The sequence below is a fragment of the Dendropsophus ebraccatus genome, chromosome 15, assembly GCF_027789765.1.
Source record: "Dendropsophus ebraccatus isolate aDenEbr1 chromosome 15, aDenEbr1.pat, whole genome shotgun sequence".
NCBI lineage: Eukaryota > Metazoa > Chordata > Amphibia > Anura > Hylidae > Dendropsophus > Dendropsophus ebraccatus.
The window spans coordinates 66,111,893-66,128,111 of NC_091468.1; the positions used below are offsets into that span (position 1 = coordinate 66,111,893).

The window sequence follows — 16,219 nt, forward strand, 5'->3', positions numbered from 1 at the left end:
AGCTCACTATTGGTCCAACCTCCTGAATCCAGCCACACAGCAGCTAAAGCACTGCAGGCTGAATGGCAGAGCCCCAGTTTAACCCCATTCAGCTGCACAGGCTGGGAAACTCCTGGCTCTGAGGTGGGGCCACAGCATCCCTGGTTACCAGGGACGCCATAGGGTCTCCGCAACGTCACTCAGCTCCGGCAGGAGAGGCGGCGTTGTGTATCTGCGACGCCTGTTGGTGCGGCACTGGTGGAGGACGACGCTGGAGCCAGGCAAGGTGACTTCCTGACACATTATCTTGCAGTTTTCACTCTGGCGACTGAGCCTCAAATAGGCTAGCACTTCCTGTTCTATAAGGTTACTAACCCCTTCATGACTAAAGGTCATTGATGCGCGGATGTCCAGGTCACAGTGAAGCAATGTTCCTCCCCGCCTTCTAAGAGCCACAATGCTTTTACGTTTCCACCAACAGGGCTGGTTGGGGCATCATTTTTGTGTCATGATCTTTAGTTTTTATTGATATCATACTGGTGTAAAAGAAGATTTTTTTTATCGCTTTTTTTTCTGATATCTAAACAAAAAATAAAATAAAATCAGCAACCCTAGTGTTCTTTTTCTCTTTTGGCATGACTGCATCTGCCTGTCATTATGCCTGGCTCTGGGGACACTTATGGCTCTTTCCCACGACCCGTTTTGGTTCACGAGCCAACCCGCAGCTCCATTCATAACAAAGGAGCCAGAGGTCAATGTAGAGATCCCCAGGAGGTAACGAAAATTGGACCCAAGGCCGGCTCCAGGTTTTTGTGGGCCCTTAGGGTCCTATTACACGGAACGATTTTCAACAATTAACGACTAACGATAAACGATCGCAAACGAGATTATCGTTAATCTGAAATCATTCACCATATTACTCAGAATGATGGTCGTTAGGTACGCTCGTTACTAGGATCGTTATTGCAATCGTTTGCTCCATCTGATCCCAGCAAAACAATGAACAATATGCAATTACACTGAACGATTAGTGAACAAATGCGGAACTTCAGCGAACGAATGCGGAATTACAGCGAACGATTAACAAACGATTGACGAAGGATTAACGATAATTTTAGGTTCAGTTCTAAATCAACGATCAACGACATACGAACGATTTTTCGATCGTTGCCTGCAATTACACAGAACGATTATTGTTTAAATTTGAACCATATAACAATTTTTCGCACGATAATCGTCCCGTGTAATAGGGCCCTTAGTGGGCCCCTCATTGGCCACTATGCACAATCCCTTGAGACACCACTAACATACACAAACACATTATTGACACTGACTGACTGACACAGACACTGATTGAGTGATAGAGACTCTGACTGACTAACTGACACACACTGACTGACTGCCACTGACACACTCAGACACTGGCACACAGCACTTACAGCTCAGTCTTCTCCCTCTTCCTCTCTGTCAGGCTACTTTCCACACTGTAAGGTTGAGGACCTTTAGGTCATGTGATCCGGTCCTTCACCCCTTTCTCTCACTGTGCAGGTCCTGCTCCGTTTTCTGTGTCTTCTGATGTCCAGCACTCACCCTGCACTATAGTGAGCAGGCCGAACATCAGAACACCGGGCCCCCTCCCTCTCTGGGCCCCTAGAGGTGCTGTGGGCCCCGGCACTTGCCCGGGTAAGTCCTGTGCTGACACCAGCCCTGACTGCACCACCCCACAGCCTCTGAGATCTCATACTTGTCCTCTATTCCGTGGAGGGAAAAATAAGTTTAAACTGGAAAAAAACTTTTAAAAAGATGATATTAAAATGGTGTCATATAATGCAGCCCATCACAGTTACTTCTATAGTATGAAAGGCGGCTTTGCACAAATCACACCTATACATTACTACATACATCAGCCAGTGATTTCCATGTGAATAGTGTTGAACAAGATCTGATCATGTGGTATATCAATTTAAAAATGATTCAAGAGAGTACAAAATGGTATAATGGTGAGGAAAGTACAAAGTGCCGTCACACGGATGACAGGCATTTAAGTACTACAGATATTAGCTGTCAACTTCCTCTGCTCCTCTTACCGTCACAATAAACTCGAATGACACCAGGAACATTCATAGGACTTCAAAGAAAATCTGTCATAAGAAGAGATGAGATACCTCGAGGGGGTTTGCCAGGACAATTATGCAATTTAATATTCTATCTAGTATTCTAGAGACCTATTGTCAACCTGAATGCATTACTTCCACTAACGAGCGGAGATCTTGGGATGGGTTAAAGGGGGGCGCCGGCAAAAATCTTTGAGGATCTGCTACTGCTCTGGACAGTTCCTGACATGGACAGAGGTAGCAGCAGAGAGCACTGTGTAAGCCTGAAAAAAAAAGAAAGAAAAAAAGAAAAAACACCACTTCCTGCAAGACATACAGCAGCTGATAAGTATGGAAAGACTTAGAATTTTTAAATAGAATTTAGATATAAATCTATATCACTTTCTGAAAGCACGAGCTCGCAAAAAAAATTCTTTCAAATTAACTAGTGCCAGAAAGTGCCAGCGATTTGTAATTTACTTCTATTAAAGAATCTCCAGTTTTCCAGTACTTATCAGCTGCTGAATGTCCTGCAGGAAGTGGTATATTTTTTCCAGTCTGACACAGCGCTCTCTGCTGCCACCTCTGTCCATGCCAGGAACTGTCCAGAGCAGCAGCAAATCCCCATAGAAAACTTCTCCTGCTCTCCAGACTGAAAAGAAAGAATACACCACTTCCTGCTGGCCATACAGCGGCTGATAAGTACTGGAAGACTGGAGATTTTTTAATAGAAGTTAATTACAAATCTCTGACAATTTCTGGCACCAGTTGATTTTAAAAAATTTAAAAAAAATTTGGTGAACAAAACAGTGGAAAATTTGCCGGCAGTGCAAATACAGTGTAGGATAATGGCCGTAACTTATCAGGACCGCCCTAGACTATGTTACCACAACGTCTTTTAGCGGAGAAACAGCTGTTTTTTCATAATAAATCATAATGATTATGATTAATGGCTACCATTATTTAAAAAAAGGAAAAACAGTTTATTCACCTAAAAAAGACTTTGTGGGAACCAACTGTTTTTTTTTTTTTTTTTGCCTGTTCACATAATGTTATATTTTCACTCAAAAACCCAGTCCTATTTAGATTTTTTTTTTTCACTTTGTGTGAACCTAGCCGGAGAGTGCGATGCCTGCACAATTCATCCAATCACACATCCAAACGAGCCACAAAGCCTGTCGGAAACAGCAGCATACAATATAGTGTGCACAAGAAGTGAAAAGTAAATTCAGAAGGAATGTTCTCTTCTAGTTGCTCGAGCTCTACGGGTGACCTACCGCTGAACTTTTTAACTTTGTGTCAATAAAGCCAGAAAGAAAATGGATCGCATTACAAAAACTGAACAAAGTTCAGCATGGTGAGTACTGCATAATGGCAAATCCCAATCAGCTGAAATTGAATTTGTTGAAATATTTGCAGAAAAAGTTACCGGACATTTGACCATTTTTGAATTTGTTAGAAAGTCGGCAGATTCCCATGTGGGGTGACCCTGTCAGGACCGGCGGTGCACATAAGATAAATCCGGGATTCCACCTTGTACATTGAATAGGTAGAATCAATCTAGTCTGCCCTTATACTATTTTAGGGATATGTGTGTCAATACAGTTATTGTAGATTTGCCTTCCATATCTGCTGAACTTTTTGCCAAGTACCTACTCTTCTTTCAGTAAAGTTTTTTTTTTTTTTTTAACATTTTTTTTATGTTTTTTCTGATATTCCCAATAACTAACCTCAGATTGTGTCTCTTTGTTTTTGAATTTAAATTCTTACTAAATCCTATTAAGGCCAATGTCTGTGTCCACCCTGGGCAGCGGGGGACACCGGCTGAGGGGGGGGGGGGGGAGTTACACACATTATCCTCCATCTTATGGACAGGATACCTATTCAGCATACAAAGCAGGACAGCACAGTCTGGAGAAGGGGATGTCTGATATCAGCACTGCAAGGCAAACAGGGAACTATTGTCAGTGACATTTACTAATAATGTACACTGACCAATTTTACTATAACCTACTATTAGGTCTTTCCTAGTATCTTTCCTGATATGGTTTATGTCTCACACTCTCCACCATTTTTGTAGCCGTCTTTGGACCCGTTCTGTTTTATTAATATCCTTTTTTATGTGAGGTCTCCAGAACTGGACACAATATTGCAGATGTGATGTCGCTAGATCTCTATACAGCCGGATCTCAATCTCCCTCTTCCTACTGGTTATACCTCTAGCTATACAGCCCAGCATACCATTATAGATATACAGCCCAGCATACCATTATACCATTATAGATATATATACAGCCCAGCATACCATTATAGATATACATCCCAGCATACCATTATACCATTATAAACATCCCAGCATACCATTATAGATATACATCCCAGCATACCATTATAGATATACACCCCAGCATACTATTATAGATATATATACAGCCCAGCATACCATTATAGATACACATCCCAGCATACCATTATAGATATACATCCCAGCATACCATTATACCATTATAGATATATATACAGCCCAGCATACCATTATAGATATACAGCCCAGCATACCATTATATATATACATACAGCCCAGCATACCATTTTAGATATACATCCCAGCATACCATTATACCATTATAGATATATATACAGCCCGGCATACAAATATATATACAGCCCAGCATACCATTATATATCTGTACAGCCCAGCATAGCATTAGCCTTCCCTAGCGCCTGGCTGCACTGGTGACTCATTTTAAGGCATTCAGAAATCACTACCCCTAAATCCTTCTCATATAAAGTCTTTGCTAACACATAACTATGATCAGATAGTGGATTCCTCCCCCCCCCAAGTGCGTTACTATACAATTGGAAACATTGAACTGCAGTTTCCATTGTTTGGACCACTTATCTAGCAAAGCGAACTCATTTTCAATATAACTAACACCTCCAGGAATATCAACCCTATTGCCCACTATTGTGTCATCAGCAAACAGACAAAACTTACCTACCAACCCTTCTCCTATATCACTATCCTTACCTACCAACCCTTCTCCTATGTCCCTATCCTTACCTACCAAACCTTCTCCTATGTCACTATCCTTACCTACCAAACCTTCTCCTATGTCACTATCCTTACCTACTAACCCTTCTCCTATGTCACTATCCTTACCTACCAAACCATTTCCTGTCACTATCCTTACCTACCAACCCTTCTCCTATGTCACTATCCTTACCTACCAACCCTTCTCCTATGTCACTATCCTTACCTACCAAACCTTCTCCTATGTCACCATCCTTACCTACCAACCCTTCTCCTATGTCACTATCCTTACCTACCAACCCTTCTCCTATATCACTATCCTTACCTACCAACCCTTCTCCTATATCACTATCCTTACCTACCAACCCTTCTCCTATGTCACTATCCTTACCTACCAAACCTTCTCCTATGTCACTAACCTTACCTACCAACCCTTCTCCTATGTCACTATACTTACCTACCAAACCTTCTCCTATGTCCCTATCCTTACCTACCAAACCTTCTCCTATGTCACTATCCTTACCCACCAACCCTTCTCCTATGTCACTATCCTTACCTACCAAACCTTCTCCTATGTCACTATCCTTACCTACCAAACCTTCTCCTATGTCACTAACCTTACCTACCAAACCTTCTCCTATGTCACTATCCTTACCTACCAAACCTTCTCCTATGCCACTATACTTACCTGCCAAACATTCTCTTTTATCACTATCCTTACCTACCAAACCTTCTCCTATGTCACTAACCTTACCTACCAACCCTTCTCCTATGTCACTAACCTTACCTACCTTTCTCATTAGAAATGTTTCCATAATTTTTACTACTACAGACGCCAAGCTAACTGGCCTGTAGTTACTGGACTCTTCTCTACTACCCTTATTGTGGAGGGATATAACATTGGTCATTCTACAATCATGAGAAACATCTTCTGTTAGGAGGGATTGGTTATGCAGATTTGTCAGGGGGGCAGCAATCACTAGTCACAGTTTTTTTAAGAACTCTGAGGTTGGCAATATCTGGACCCATCGCCTTATTCAACTTTAAACAGGCAAATTCTTCTGAAATATCAGCCTCTGAAATCATTGGAGCCATACAACTAGAGGCAATGCTATGTCCAACCATACTGTGATCGCGAAAACCTCCATTAATGTACCTCCACCTCCGTGTGAACACTGTCCCTCATCCCAACTGAATAGAGCAGCAGGGTCCATGCTAAGCTCCAGCAACAAGAGTAATATGTGGAATGGGAGGACTATAGTACCCAAAAAATTATTATAATTAGGACTGTTTAGCATTGAAAAAGGCAGCTGAGGGGTGACCTAATAACTATCTGTAAGTATATCAGGGGGCAGTACAAAGATCTTTCCATGACCTATACATACCTAGGACTGTTATGGTCACAAGATTCTAGAGAAGGTTCATTGACCCAGGGATTTATTCTGGTTGTCAGATTTGGAGTTGTACAATGAGCAGAAAAAGTCCTGCCTTTATTTGATCAAATGGTTTGCTAAGAACCTAATTAAAAAAAAACAAAAAAAAACTAAAAACTAAATAGAACTAAAGTTCTATATGGCACTTGCATATTGCTGCAGCAATTATCAGCCACTTGTTTCCATGCGGCCAATAACAATGAGTGTTACAATGAATGATACAGCGATCGTTTGTGCGGCCCGGCCACACGATTGTTCGTGCCTTGTGAAGTTTCATATATTTGCATGTACTGTTGATCTTTGTAAAGTTTGTCGAAATGAAAGTGCATAACTAATGCCAGATGGATTTTGGAATTCTGCAGTTATTGAGTCAGCAGAGCATGGCGTTCATGCATGTTATGGCTTAGCAGCATCTGACCATGAAAGATCTAAGAGGGAAGAAATTTTATGAACTGACTTTTTGCAGCTGGAATTCAGTAGGCTACTTATTTGCGTCCTTTTATAACACAGCCATTCACGTCCTATTTATAACATCAGTGGGCTCTTTTGTGGTAGAGGACTAGAGATGAGCGAACCGGGTTCGGGTTCAAGTCGATCCGAACCCGAACAGTCGGTATTTGATTAGCTGGGGCTGCTGAACTTGGATAAAGCTCTAAGGTTGTCTGGAAAACATGGATACAGCCAATGACTATACCCATGATTTCCACATAGCCTTAGGGCTTTATCTAAGTTCAGCAGCCACCGCTAATCAAATGCCGAAAGTTCGGGTTCGGATTGACTCGAGCATGCTCCAGGTTCGCTCATCTCTATAGAGGACCCATTAGACCCTCTCAGGTGGCAAGGCCCCGCTGAAAATGCAACATCTGCAGCCCCAATTGCTATAGACCTCCCTGGACTAAAGAAACGGTAATGTCGAGAAACTATTTTATGTACCATTCTATTTATGACAGTCTTTTATGGGTAGAATTCCAAATGACTCAAAAAAGTACCCAAATTACTGGGGGGAAAAAACTGTAAGAAAATCGGAGAAAATAAATAAATAACATAACAAATTAATAGCATCCTTGTCTCCCCACTGCAGATTTGACATTCCGACATATGGTGTCAATAAGAAACACATGAGTTATATATTTTTTACAGACGAACAATAGCCTAAGTAAAACCAGAGGGAGAAAAACGACAGAAGAACATTTGTGTTGCCATACTCACCACAACTAAGGTTGCTTTCCGCCTTCCTTGCCCATGATGGGATGTTCCAAAAGTCGTTTTCCCAATTTATAATATTTCCCTTTACTTCACAGCTGAGGTTTGCAAGAGCATTCGAATCCATTGCAAAGTCCCAAAGACGGAAGTTGTAAATATCCCCTTCTAGTGGCTCAGTTCCAGAACCGTAGGAGCCCAGTGTTAAATTCCCATTACCTGGAATGGTAAGGTCTTTCACGCCTGGACAGGAAACAGCTTGGTAGCTACTTTTTGTGTTCACAAATACTTGTTCCGAATGATTTTTCCAGATAATACACAGCTGTTGAAATGATTCTGTAAAGAATTCTTTGCTACCGTATGAAAGTAAGGCAGGGTCGAGAATGCACGGAACACCCAAAACAGACAACACATGTCCACCGACATCTTTTCCGAAGCTTAGGAGATCTCTTTTCGAGGCTTTGTAAGAAAAAGCTGTCCAGTTCTCTTTGCTGCTGTTGGCTTTTTTGGCCTCAAAGCATATAGTTAATTGCGATAGAAGAGGAAAAGAAACTTTGGAGGATACTGAAACCACACCTGAACTTTGATTTTGTGGAATGGTGACTTTTTGGTTTCTTAATGACACGGCCACTACGAAAGAAAAGAAGATAGTAATGAACCTTAAAATATAAACGATATTAGCATAATATGTTAATAAAAAATGATTTATTAAGCAATGGATAAGAAAAATAATAAACGTTTATAATGTCTGATATATCATATGCTCCTCCTAAAATATTTTTTAAGTTTCTTTATCTATGGAGAAGCTAATATTAATGGGTTGTCCCATAGGTGATGAGTAGAGATGAGCGAATTTGCCGAAGTTCGGGTTCGTATGAACCTGAACTATCGGCTTCTGATTCCCGCTGTCTGCAGGCTCCGTAAACAGGGTGGATACAGCGTAAGGACTGCCTGGAAAACTGGGATACAGCCTACGCCAATGTCTGTATCCCAGTTTACCGGGCGGTCTGTAAGGCTGTATCTACCCTGTACACGGAGGCTGCAGACAGCGGGAATCAAAAGCCGATAGTTCAGGTTCATACAAACCCGAACTTTGGCAAATTCGCTCATCTCTAGTGATGAGCTGCTGCAAACAGCACTATGTAGTACCTCTGCATGAGAAATGTGGAGCCTCTTATAAAAGCTGGTCACTTGTGATTTTAACTTCAGTGATAAGCAGGTCATGACTTGGAGAAAGGGTTCTCTAGTTGGTACAACTCCTTTAGTGATCAAGCTTGTTTTGGACTACACTACAGAACCATGCACATTTTTATTTTCTCCCAGCTATACTTACTTGTATCCAGGTTTGAGTCTCTTGAATGCAGCTATATAACAGCTATACTTACTTGTATCCAGGTCCAGTCTCCTGAATGCAGCTATATAACAGCTATACTTACTTGTATCCAGGTCCAGTCTCCTAAATGCAGCTATATAACAGCTATCATCGCCTGGTTGACAAAGGGTATGTTTGCCAGAAACAGCTGTCCCAGTTCGCATCTAGCACCTGTGTTCCTCCCTCCCCGCTACCCAAGGTTTATGGAATAAACTGAGATGATCTACAATATCAGGTGAGTGTTGATTTCATCTACGTTTTACACATCGTATGCCTGCTCTACTGTCTTGCACCCTTGGAGTTACGGAGTGTGGTGTGGGTCAGCTGTATCTCCTACCTGTATATATAACAACTATACTTACTTGTATCCAGGTCCAGTCTCCTGAAGTTTTTGGTCTTGTGCTGGTTGAAAAAAATAGTCTAAACGTAGGAAGTCATTTGCATTGACAGAGAAGGCAGCCATGAGATTGAGCCATGACACTGTGTACTGGCTGGGACCTAGTTTAGTCTCTTTTTTTCAGCCAACACAAGACTAAAAAGCTGTGCAGTGATTAGTTATAGCTGTCTTTAGTATCAGTTGTATTTATATAATAGTTTTCAGCTATATTCTTCAGGTTATATTCATTATTTATTTATTTTACTTATTTTATAATTGTTTTACCTAATCGTGTCTTCTATTCAAATGAATTTAAGCTGTAAGATGTAGCTTGTACTGCAGGCTCCTAGGGAACATCCCTGCTGTATTGGTGTTCCTACTTCTTTAGTGCCCATCCTATTCTAGCAGGCTCAGGCAACACAGGGATGTAATTATGGGACTTATACTACATAAATACAAGATTATTATAAATAAAATGCTGTATAATTGAGTATAAGCTGATACAAGGATTATTGCTTAAGTAGATTAGGCTAATACTATAATATTGTAACAATACTACTATACACTTTGACACCCCTGAGGAAGTAAATACTCACTTACAGATTGCGTGGGCTAGGGTTAGGGCTTGCATGATTTTTTCTGCTTCTCACTTTATCATGGCATATTGCATTAGATGTATTGCTGTTATTTCATGCTCTGTATTTGTATTTGTACATGTAAATTTAGTGTGTGTGGGAGGGATACTAAAGCACACTTACCTACCTGGCTTCTGCGCCACTGCCACTATCGTAACCATTTTGCCCTGTTGGTTACTTCCATGTCCTGGAGCCATAATGTTGCAGACCCGTCCAGCCAATCAGCAGCTGCAGTGGTGCTGAACCTCAGTCACTGATTGATTGGTTGGGTTGGCCTGCAACGTCAGCAGTGGTGTGGGAGCCAGGGAGGTAAGTGTGCCTTATTATTGTCACACAACCCATCCCTAGGCATATCTTCTTGCCTGGAGTACCTCTTTAAAGCGACTCTGTATCCACAGTCTGACTCCCAAAACCGCTTATACCTTTACATAACTGTCTTGGGGCCTGTTCGGCAGGTGATGCAGTTATTGTCCTAACAAAAAAAACTTTTAAACTTGCAGCCCTGAGTCAAATTGGCGTGGCCTAGAGTGTCTGTGCATTATGCTTGCACCGCCTCTCCGTCCCTCCTCCCTGCCCTTCTCATCATTAGGAATGCACCTGCCTTGGGCATTCCTAATGATGAAGAGGGCTGGGAGGAGGGACGGAGGGGCGGTGCAGGTCTAGGGCATAGACACTCTAGGAGACACCAATTTGACACAGGGCTGCAAGTTTAAAAGTTGTTTTTAAAGACAATAGCTGCATCACCTGCCAAACGGACCCCAGGACAGATCTTGGATTAAAAGCAGCTATCCGAAGGTACAAGTGGTTTGGGGGGGCAGATTGTGGGCACAGAGTCGCTTTAACATGTTGAAATAAAGTAAAAAAAACCCTCTGAATATAAATACATGCGTGAATACTTACCGATATTATATGTAATTGAGAAACCTTTTTTCTGGATGCTGAAGTCACTTACAAAAGTAATAATCATCACATTTCCAGTTGAATTAAATGAGAGACCTTTAGCCGTGATTCCACAAAATTTCGAAACACTTTCCCCATTGTTTATTGAGAGCGAATCGTACATGCAGCCCTGAGCTTCCTCCACGTCAAAGTCCACAAATGTGATCTGTATTCGAAATCCTTCGGGTGCTTGTATTGTCCACTTGCAGTCCTGACTGTTGGGGTACAGTTTGGGGTAGCATGGCGAGGTGAAGGATCCAGAAGGGGCAGTAAATGTTAACTTGCAGTTGGCGCAGGATAATACTGTTGAAGAAAAAAAAAGATAGAAAGATATGTCAAAATATGCAGAACAGGTATGAAGGCACCAGAAAGAAACAGATATAATCAGGAAGGGATGTGTTAAGGTAGATGTTACTTAAGCCCGCACCTCTAGTGCTTATCAGCTGCTGTATGTCCTGCAGGAAGTGGTATATTCTTTCCAGTCTGACACAATGCTCTCTGTTGACATCTCTTTCCATGTCGGGAACTGTCCAGAGCAGCAGAAAGTCCCCATATAAACTTCTCCTGCTTTTCAGACAGGAACAAAATACACCACTTCCTGCAGGACATACAGCAGATGAAAAGTACTGGAAGACTTGAGATTTTTTAATAGAAGTAAATGACAAATCTCTGGCACATTCTAGCACCAGTTGATTTAAAAGAAAATTTTCTTTTGTCAACTACCCCTTTAAATGATGAGCATCCCATCAGCAGTGTATATGTCTTTCCCAACGCAAATGCTGTTAATAATTCAGAAGTTTAGCTTTGAATAGAAGTTGCATATCTAGGTTTACTTTATCCCAAGTTAAAACTGGTTAAACCAGTTTATTTGCAGTGTTAAAAAAAAAGCTGAAGAATAAAGAAAGCAAGTTTGACATTGAGAGAAGTGACTGGAAGGTATAATCATCTTCATAAAGTGTCCTACTTCTACCCATGGTATGTGACATATAGCCATTGGGGATCAATATGGAGAGGTTCCAGGTCGAAGACAAAGAATGTGCATCCTTCGATCTACACCTCTTTCAACATTTTCCTCATTTATATATTCACAAAAAAAAAAAAAAAAAACATATTAATAAACTAAAATAATGTAAAAAAAGATTATGCATATGTACCAGGTGTAGAATCCTTATTAGATTAATCATCCTTCAGTCAAAACGTATGTAAAAACATGGATACGGCTTACGGTTTATGGCTCTATCAATGTTTTCCAGGCAGCCTTAGGGCTGCATCCAACTTCTTCATCCACTCGTAATCAAATGCCTAAAACTTATGGTGGTTTTACACGGAACGATAATTCGCCTGATTGCATGATTAATTTTTTTATAACGATCAGCGTTTAGACGGAACAATACATCGTACGGAATATTCGTTTTGCGATCGCTTAAGCCTATCTCACACATAGGTGAAATCGTTGAAAGACTGTTTACACAGAACGATCTGCGAATTTTTTGCGAACGATCAACGACGATTTGAGAACATGTTGAAAGATCAAAATGAACGATTTCTCGCTCGTCGCTTGATCGTTCGCTGCGTTTACACGTACGATTATCATTCGAATTCGAACGATAAATCGTTCCGTGTAAAACCACCATTAGTCCTTCCTTAGAGGAATATTCCCAGCTGCTGAATATTCATTTTAGTAATGCTGCACCTGGACGAGAATGGGACTGGTGAGCTGAATCAGCTCGGCATCTCTGTGTCTCCCACTGAGGTTACACGTGTCTCCTGGCACAATCCAACCATGGAGATGAGGCAGGGGAGTGGGGGAACCTAAATGCATACTTGCCCACCTGAGGATCCCAACCACTGAGTGACATTACAGACTGTGATAACGGAGAGTGGTGGTCGGGAACCTTGGCAATGATCTGTCAACCGTCAATTTTGTAAAGCAATTTTGCACCAGGTTTTATAGGAAATAAAATATGCCAATGTTTTACCTTTTTCACCTTGGGGCACCCCTAAGATTTATTTTTTTTCCATCTCAGGGCACCCCTACTAAATAATTTTATAGTGTCTGCAGTTACCCCCTCTGATCCCACATGCAATTATGCCGCTTCGTCCCAATCACCTGCAACCCTCTCGCCCCTGCACTAAACCCCCTCCGACCCCCCCACACCTGCAGTTAACCCTTTCTGCCCACACAGTGGCAGCTAACCTCCTATACACCCCCTCCATGCCTGCAGTTAATCCCTCCACCTCCATGTTACCTGGTTACCCAATCACTGGCCTAGACAAGACCGCCCCCAGTGATTGGCTGAGCTGCAGCTGCAGAGACCGGGGAAGGCCCGGGAACACCGGGGAATGTGGTAAGGTAAGTAAATACTTTACTATTTTACACTAAAGTCAAGAGCTGCGCGGACATCGTTAATGATGTCTGTGCAGACCTTGCTTCCCGATAGTCAGCCTGTGTAACTGCTCAGTAAGTTAGCGCCGATCTAGCAGATTGGCGCTTGTTTAGGACCCTAAGGTACCTGGGGCATGGGTTCATTTCTTGAATGGCGTCAATTCTGCAATGTAAATCACAGCAAACAATGGTTTTTTCAAACATAAAAATCCATTGTGTGCACGGGGCTTTACATCCCAATGTTGCTCTCTTTTCTGCTTTTTTGTTTCTTGGAATACAATATCCCATCACTAGACCTTGGCAGCCATGTCATTTTCGGCCAAACTCTACAACAGCGGGAAGTGACTGGCTGCCACGGACACATGCCATGGCCGTCCACTTAGCAGCTTATCAAATGTTATTAGATGCTGTAGCAGCAACAAGTATAATGCGGTGGGAGGTTTTTTTTTCACAACTGTAATGAAATTTGCTCTTTGAACTCATATTAGTAGTTTACTATGGGTTTATTGCTGTGTATTAGTTATGTTGTAATACAAAGTCTGTCAAGTTATTAAAAGCTCGGTACTAACTAATAGCAGTCGTATTTACACAGAATGTTCCGATTATGTGACAAGACACGATTTCTTTCCAAATAGGATCAAAAGTGTTCAGGAAAAATAACAGCATGTTCATATGGTTCATGAAAAAAAAAGGACATTAAAACAATGTGAGCCAAAAGTAGAGGGAAAAAAGTCAAAAGTAAAAAAAAAAAAAGCATGTATACACTGAGAGGCCTTCTCTGAAGCTGGGCTTTGTGCAGACTTGGCAATGTTTTTTTCCCCGAAATTAAATTACATTAATGAACATAGAATATGAACGTTCTGAACATGCTTGCCATGGAAAGTCGAGAATCGGGCCAAAAAGAAAAACGATTTTTAATAAAACTGTTGCAGAAATCTTAAGGGTAAATATACAGAACAAATGGATAGACAATACTTTCCCTTTTCTTAACCACATTTCGATTTGTGCATGAACAAGCACTTTGATTTCAATGTAACCTTTTGTCAGGTCTGTACCTTTGTGGAGCTTGGTGCGCCCCTTGGCTTATGCTGTTTTTCTTGTTTTTTGTGCAGTGTTCATAGCCCAGTCTGAACACTGGCCTGTTTTGGTCTGGATGTTCAGCCCCACCCGCTTGTGTTCTGGCAGTCTTGGAGTTAACACTGCTGCCAGTTTTGTCCCACAGGTGATCCAGTTTGAAACCAGGAGCCCAATCTGGTAGGGGCTGAGACGGTCGCCTTGTTCTCTAAAAGTACACACTATGGAATCCACATGGATCACCTGTCGCGGATTGGAGTCTATGGCACAGGCGGAGATGCACGCAGGCGAGAGTGGTGGCTAGCGGCCGAACCTGTCCGGATTCCGTAGTAAAAGTGATGGATATGTATTCAAGCAACATACACTGTGGCAATGCTTTGACCCAATGGGGCCTTTATAAGCCTTGAAAAAGACCCCATTGGGTTGAAACGTTGCCACCATTACTATTGGATGCTGTCGGTCCATGTTTTTCTCTGATGTCTCTATGACATGTCAAACATTTTTTTGAAACAAGAACACTTTAGTCCAGTGTAGTCCATCAGAAATTTCTAAAATATTTATAGACAATAAATCTGATAAAGAAATGCGATACCTACAATATTAAGACTCGTTCCTAACACCCACGCTTTTATGCATGCCATAAAAACACGACTTTAGGCAGGCTTAAAACATTCTCTAAATAGCTTCCTCTTACCCACTGGCTGGCTGTATCTGCACTCTGTAATGCTGGGGGATAATCTGAGGTCAAGTTGCTGCTGCCCACATTGTGATTAACCCTCTTGAAATCACAGAGTATAGAGACATAAGACCAGGGACGTCTCGGAAGTGAGGGGAAGGAGGCGTTCAGAGTGGAGATGGAGTAAACAGCTCAAACACAGATTTTTGTGTCTTCAACAGAAAGCAGCAGCCCAGAACTGGGGGAAGGAGACTAAAAACCTAATAACAAGTATGGAAGGAATTGTTAGTCTCCAGTAGGGGGAATGATTGGGCTAGACCGGACAAGACTGAAAACAATCAAACAAAAATGTTAGTCTTCTAAAAATGAGTCAACTTTAAGTCTCCATTAGCTACAAATGACTAAGAATAAAGGACAACACAATGTACAGACATTCATTACTCTATATAAAGACGGCTTTACAGATTCTAAATTTACAGGAATATCTTTGCATAGACACCGTATTAGAAATTCTATTGCAATCCTATTGTTTTTTGAACATAGATACATTCACAAGATGCAAATCCTGAGGCAGCCTTTATGAAAATGGGAGATCTTCATTTATCTGTGTTATTCTCACTTCTCCCTTTTATTATCCTGGTTAGAATATTCGAAGATTCAACACAAAGGATTCTTATCCAATGAGCCCTTGTGGTGTCATTTGAATCTCACTTGTATAGTATAAAGCTCTGTTCACACACTGTATAACAACAGCCATTGTTTTAGTGGTTGAACACCGGCCGGTGTTTGTATGTTCCTGCGTCCGTCGGAGCTCTGACAGTCGCAAGAACATTTATTTCCATTCGGGATATGTCTGGAAATCAATTAAGCACTGATATTTATACACATGGTTAAACAATCGCCGTCCACAGTGGAACGGCCATTGTTTGTACCATGTGTGAACATAGCCCATAGCCTCAAGGTCCATTGAATTTAATAGTAAAGACATTGTCCGTTATTTGCAAAAAAATGTCCACGAATAT

At 41.5% G+C, this 16,219-nt stretch overlaps 1 protein-coding gene across 7 annotated transcripts in view; it reads right to left on the minus strand.

The window, feature by feature from the left end:
- ADGRG6 (adhesion G protein-coupled receptor G6) overlaps nt 1-16,219 on the minus strand; it is a 133,547-nt gene that overhangs the window by 59,376 nt on the left and 57,952 nt on the right. For 6 of the 7 annotated variants that reach the window (XM_069954871.1, XM_069954870.1, XM_069954867.1 and 3 more), the window contains exons 3-4: nt 11,023-11,364; nt 7,749-8,369 (exon numbers count right to left, since the gene is read on the minus strand). In XM_069954871.1, coding sequence (XP_069810972.1) covers nt 7,749-8,369; nt 11,023-11,364 — 963 coding nt within the window. The remainder of the gene's footprint in view (nt 1-7,748; nt 8,370-11,022; nt 11,365-16,219) is intronic. The other variant, XM_069954869.1, reaches the window with a different exon arrangement.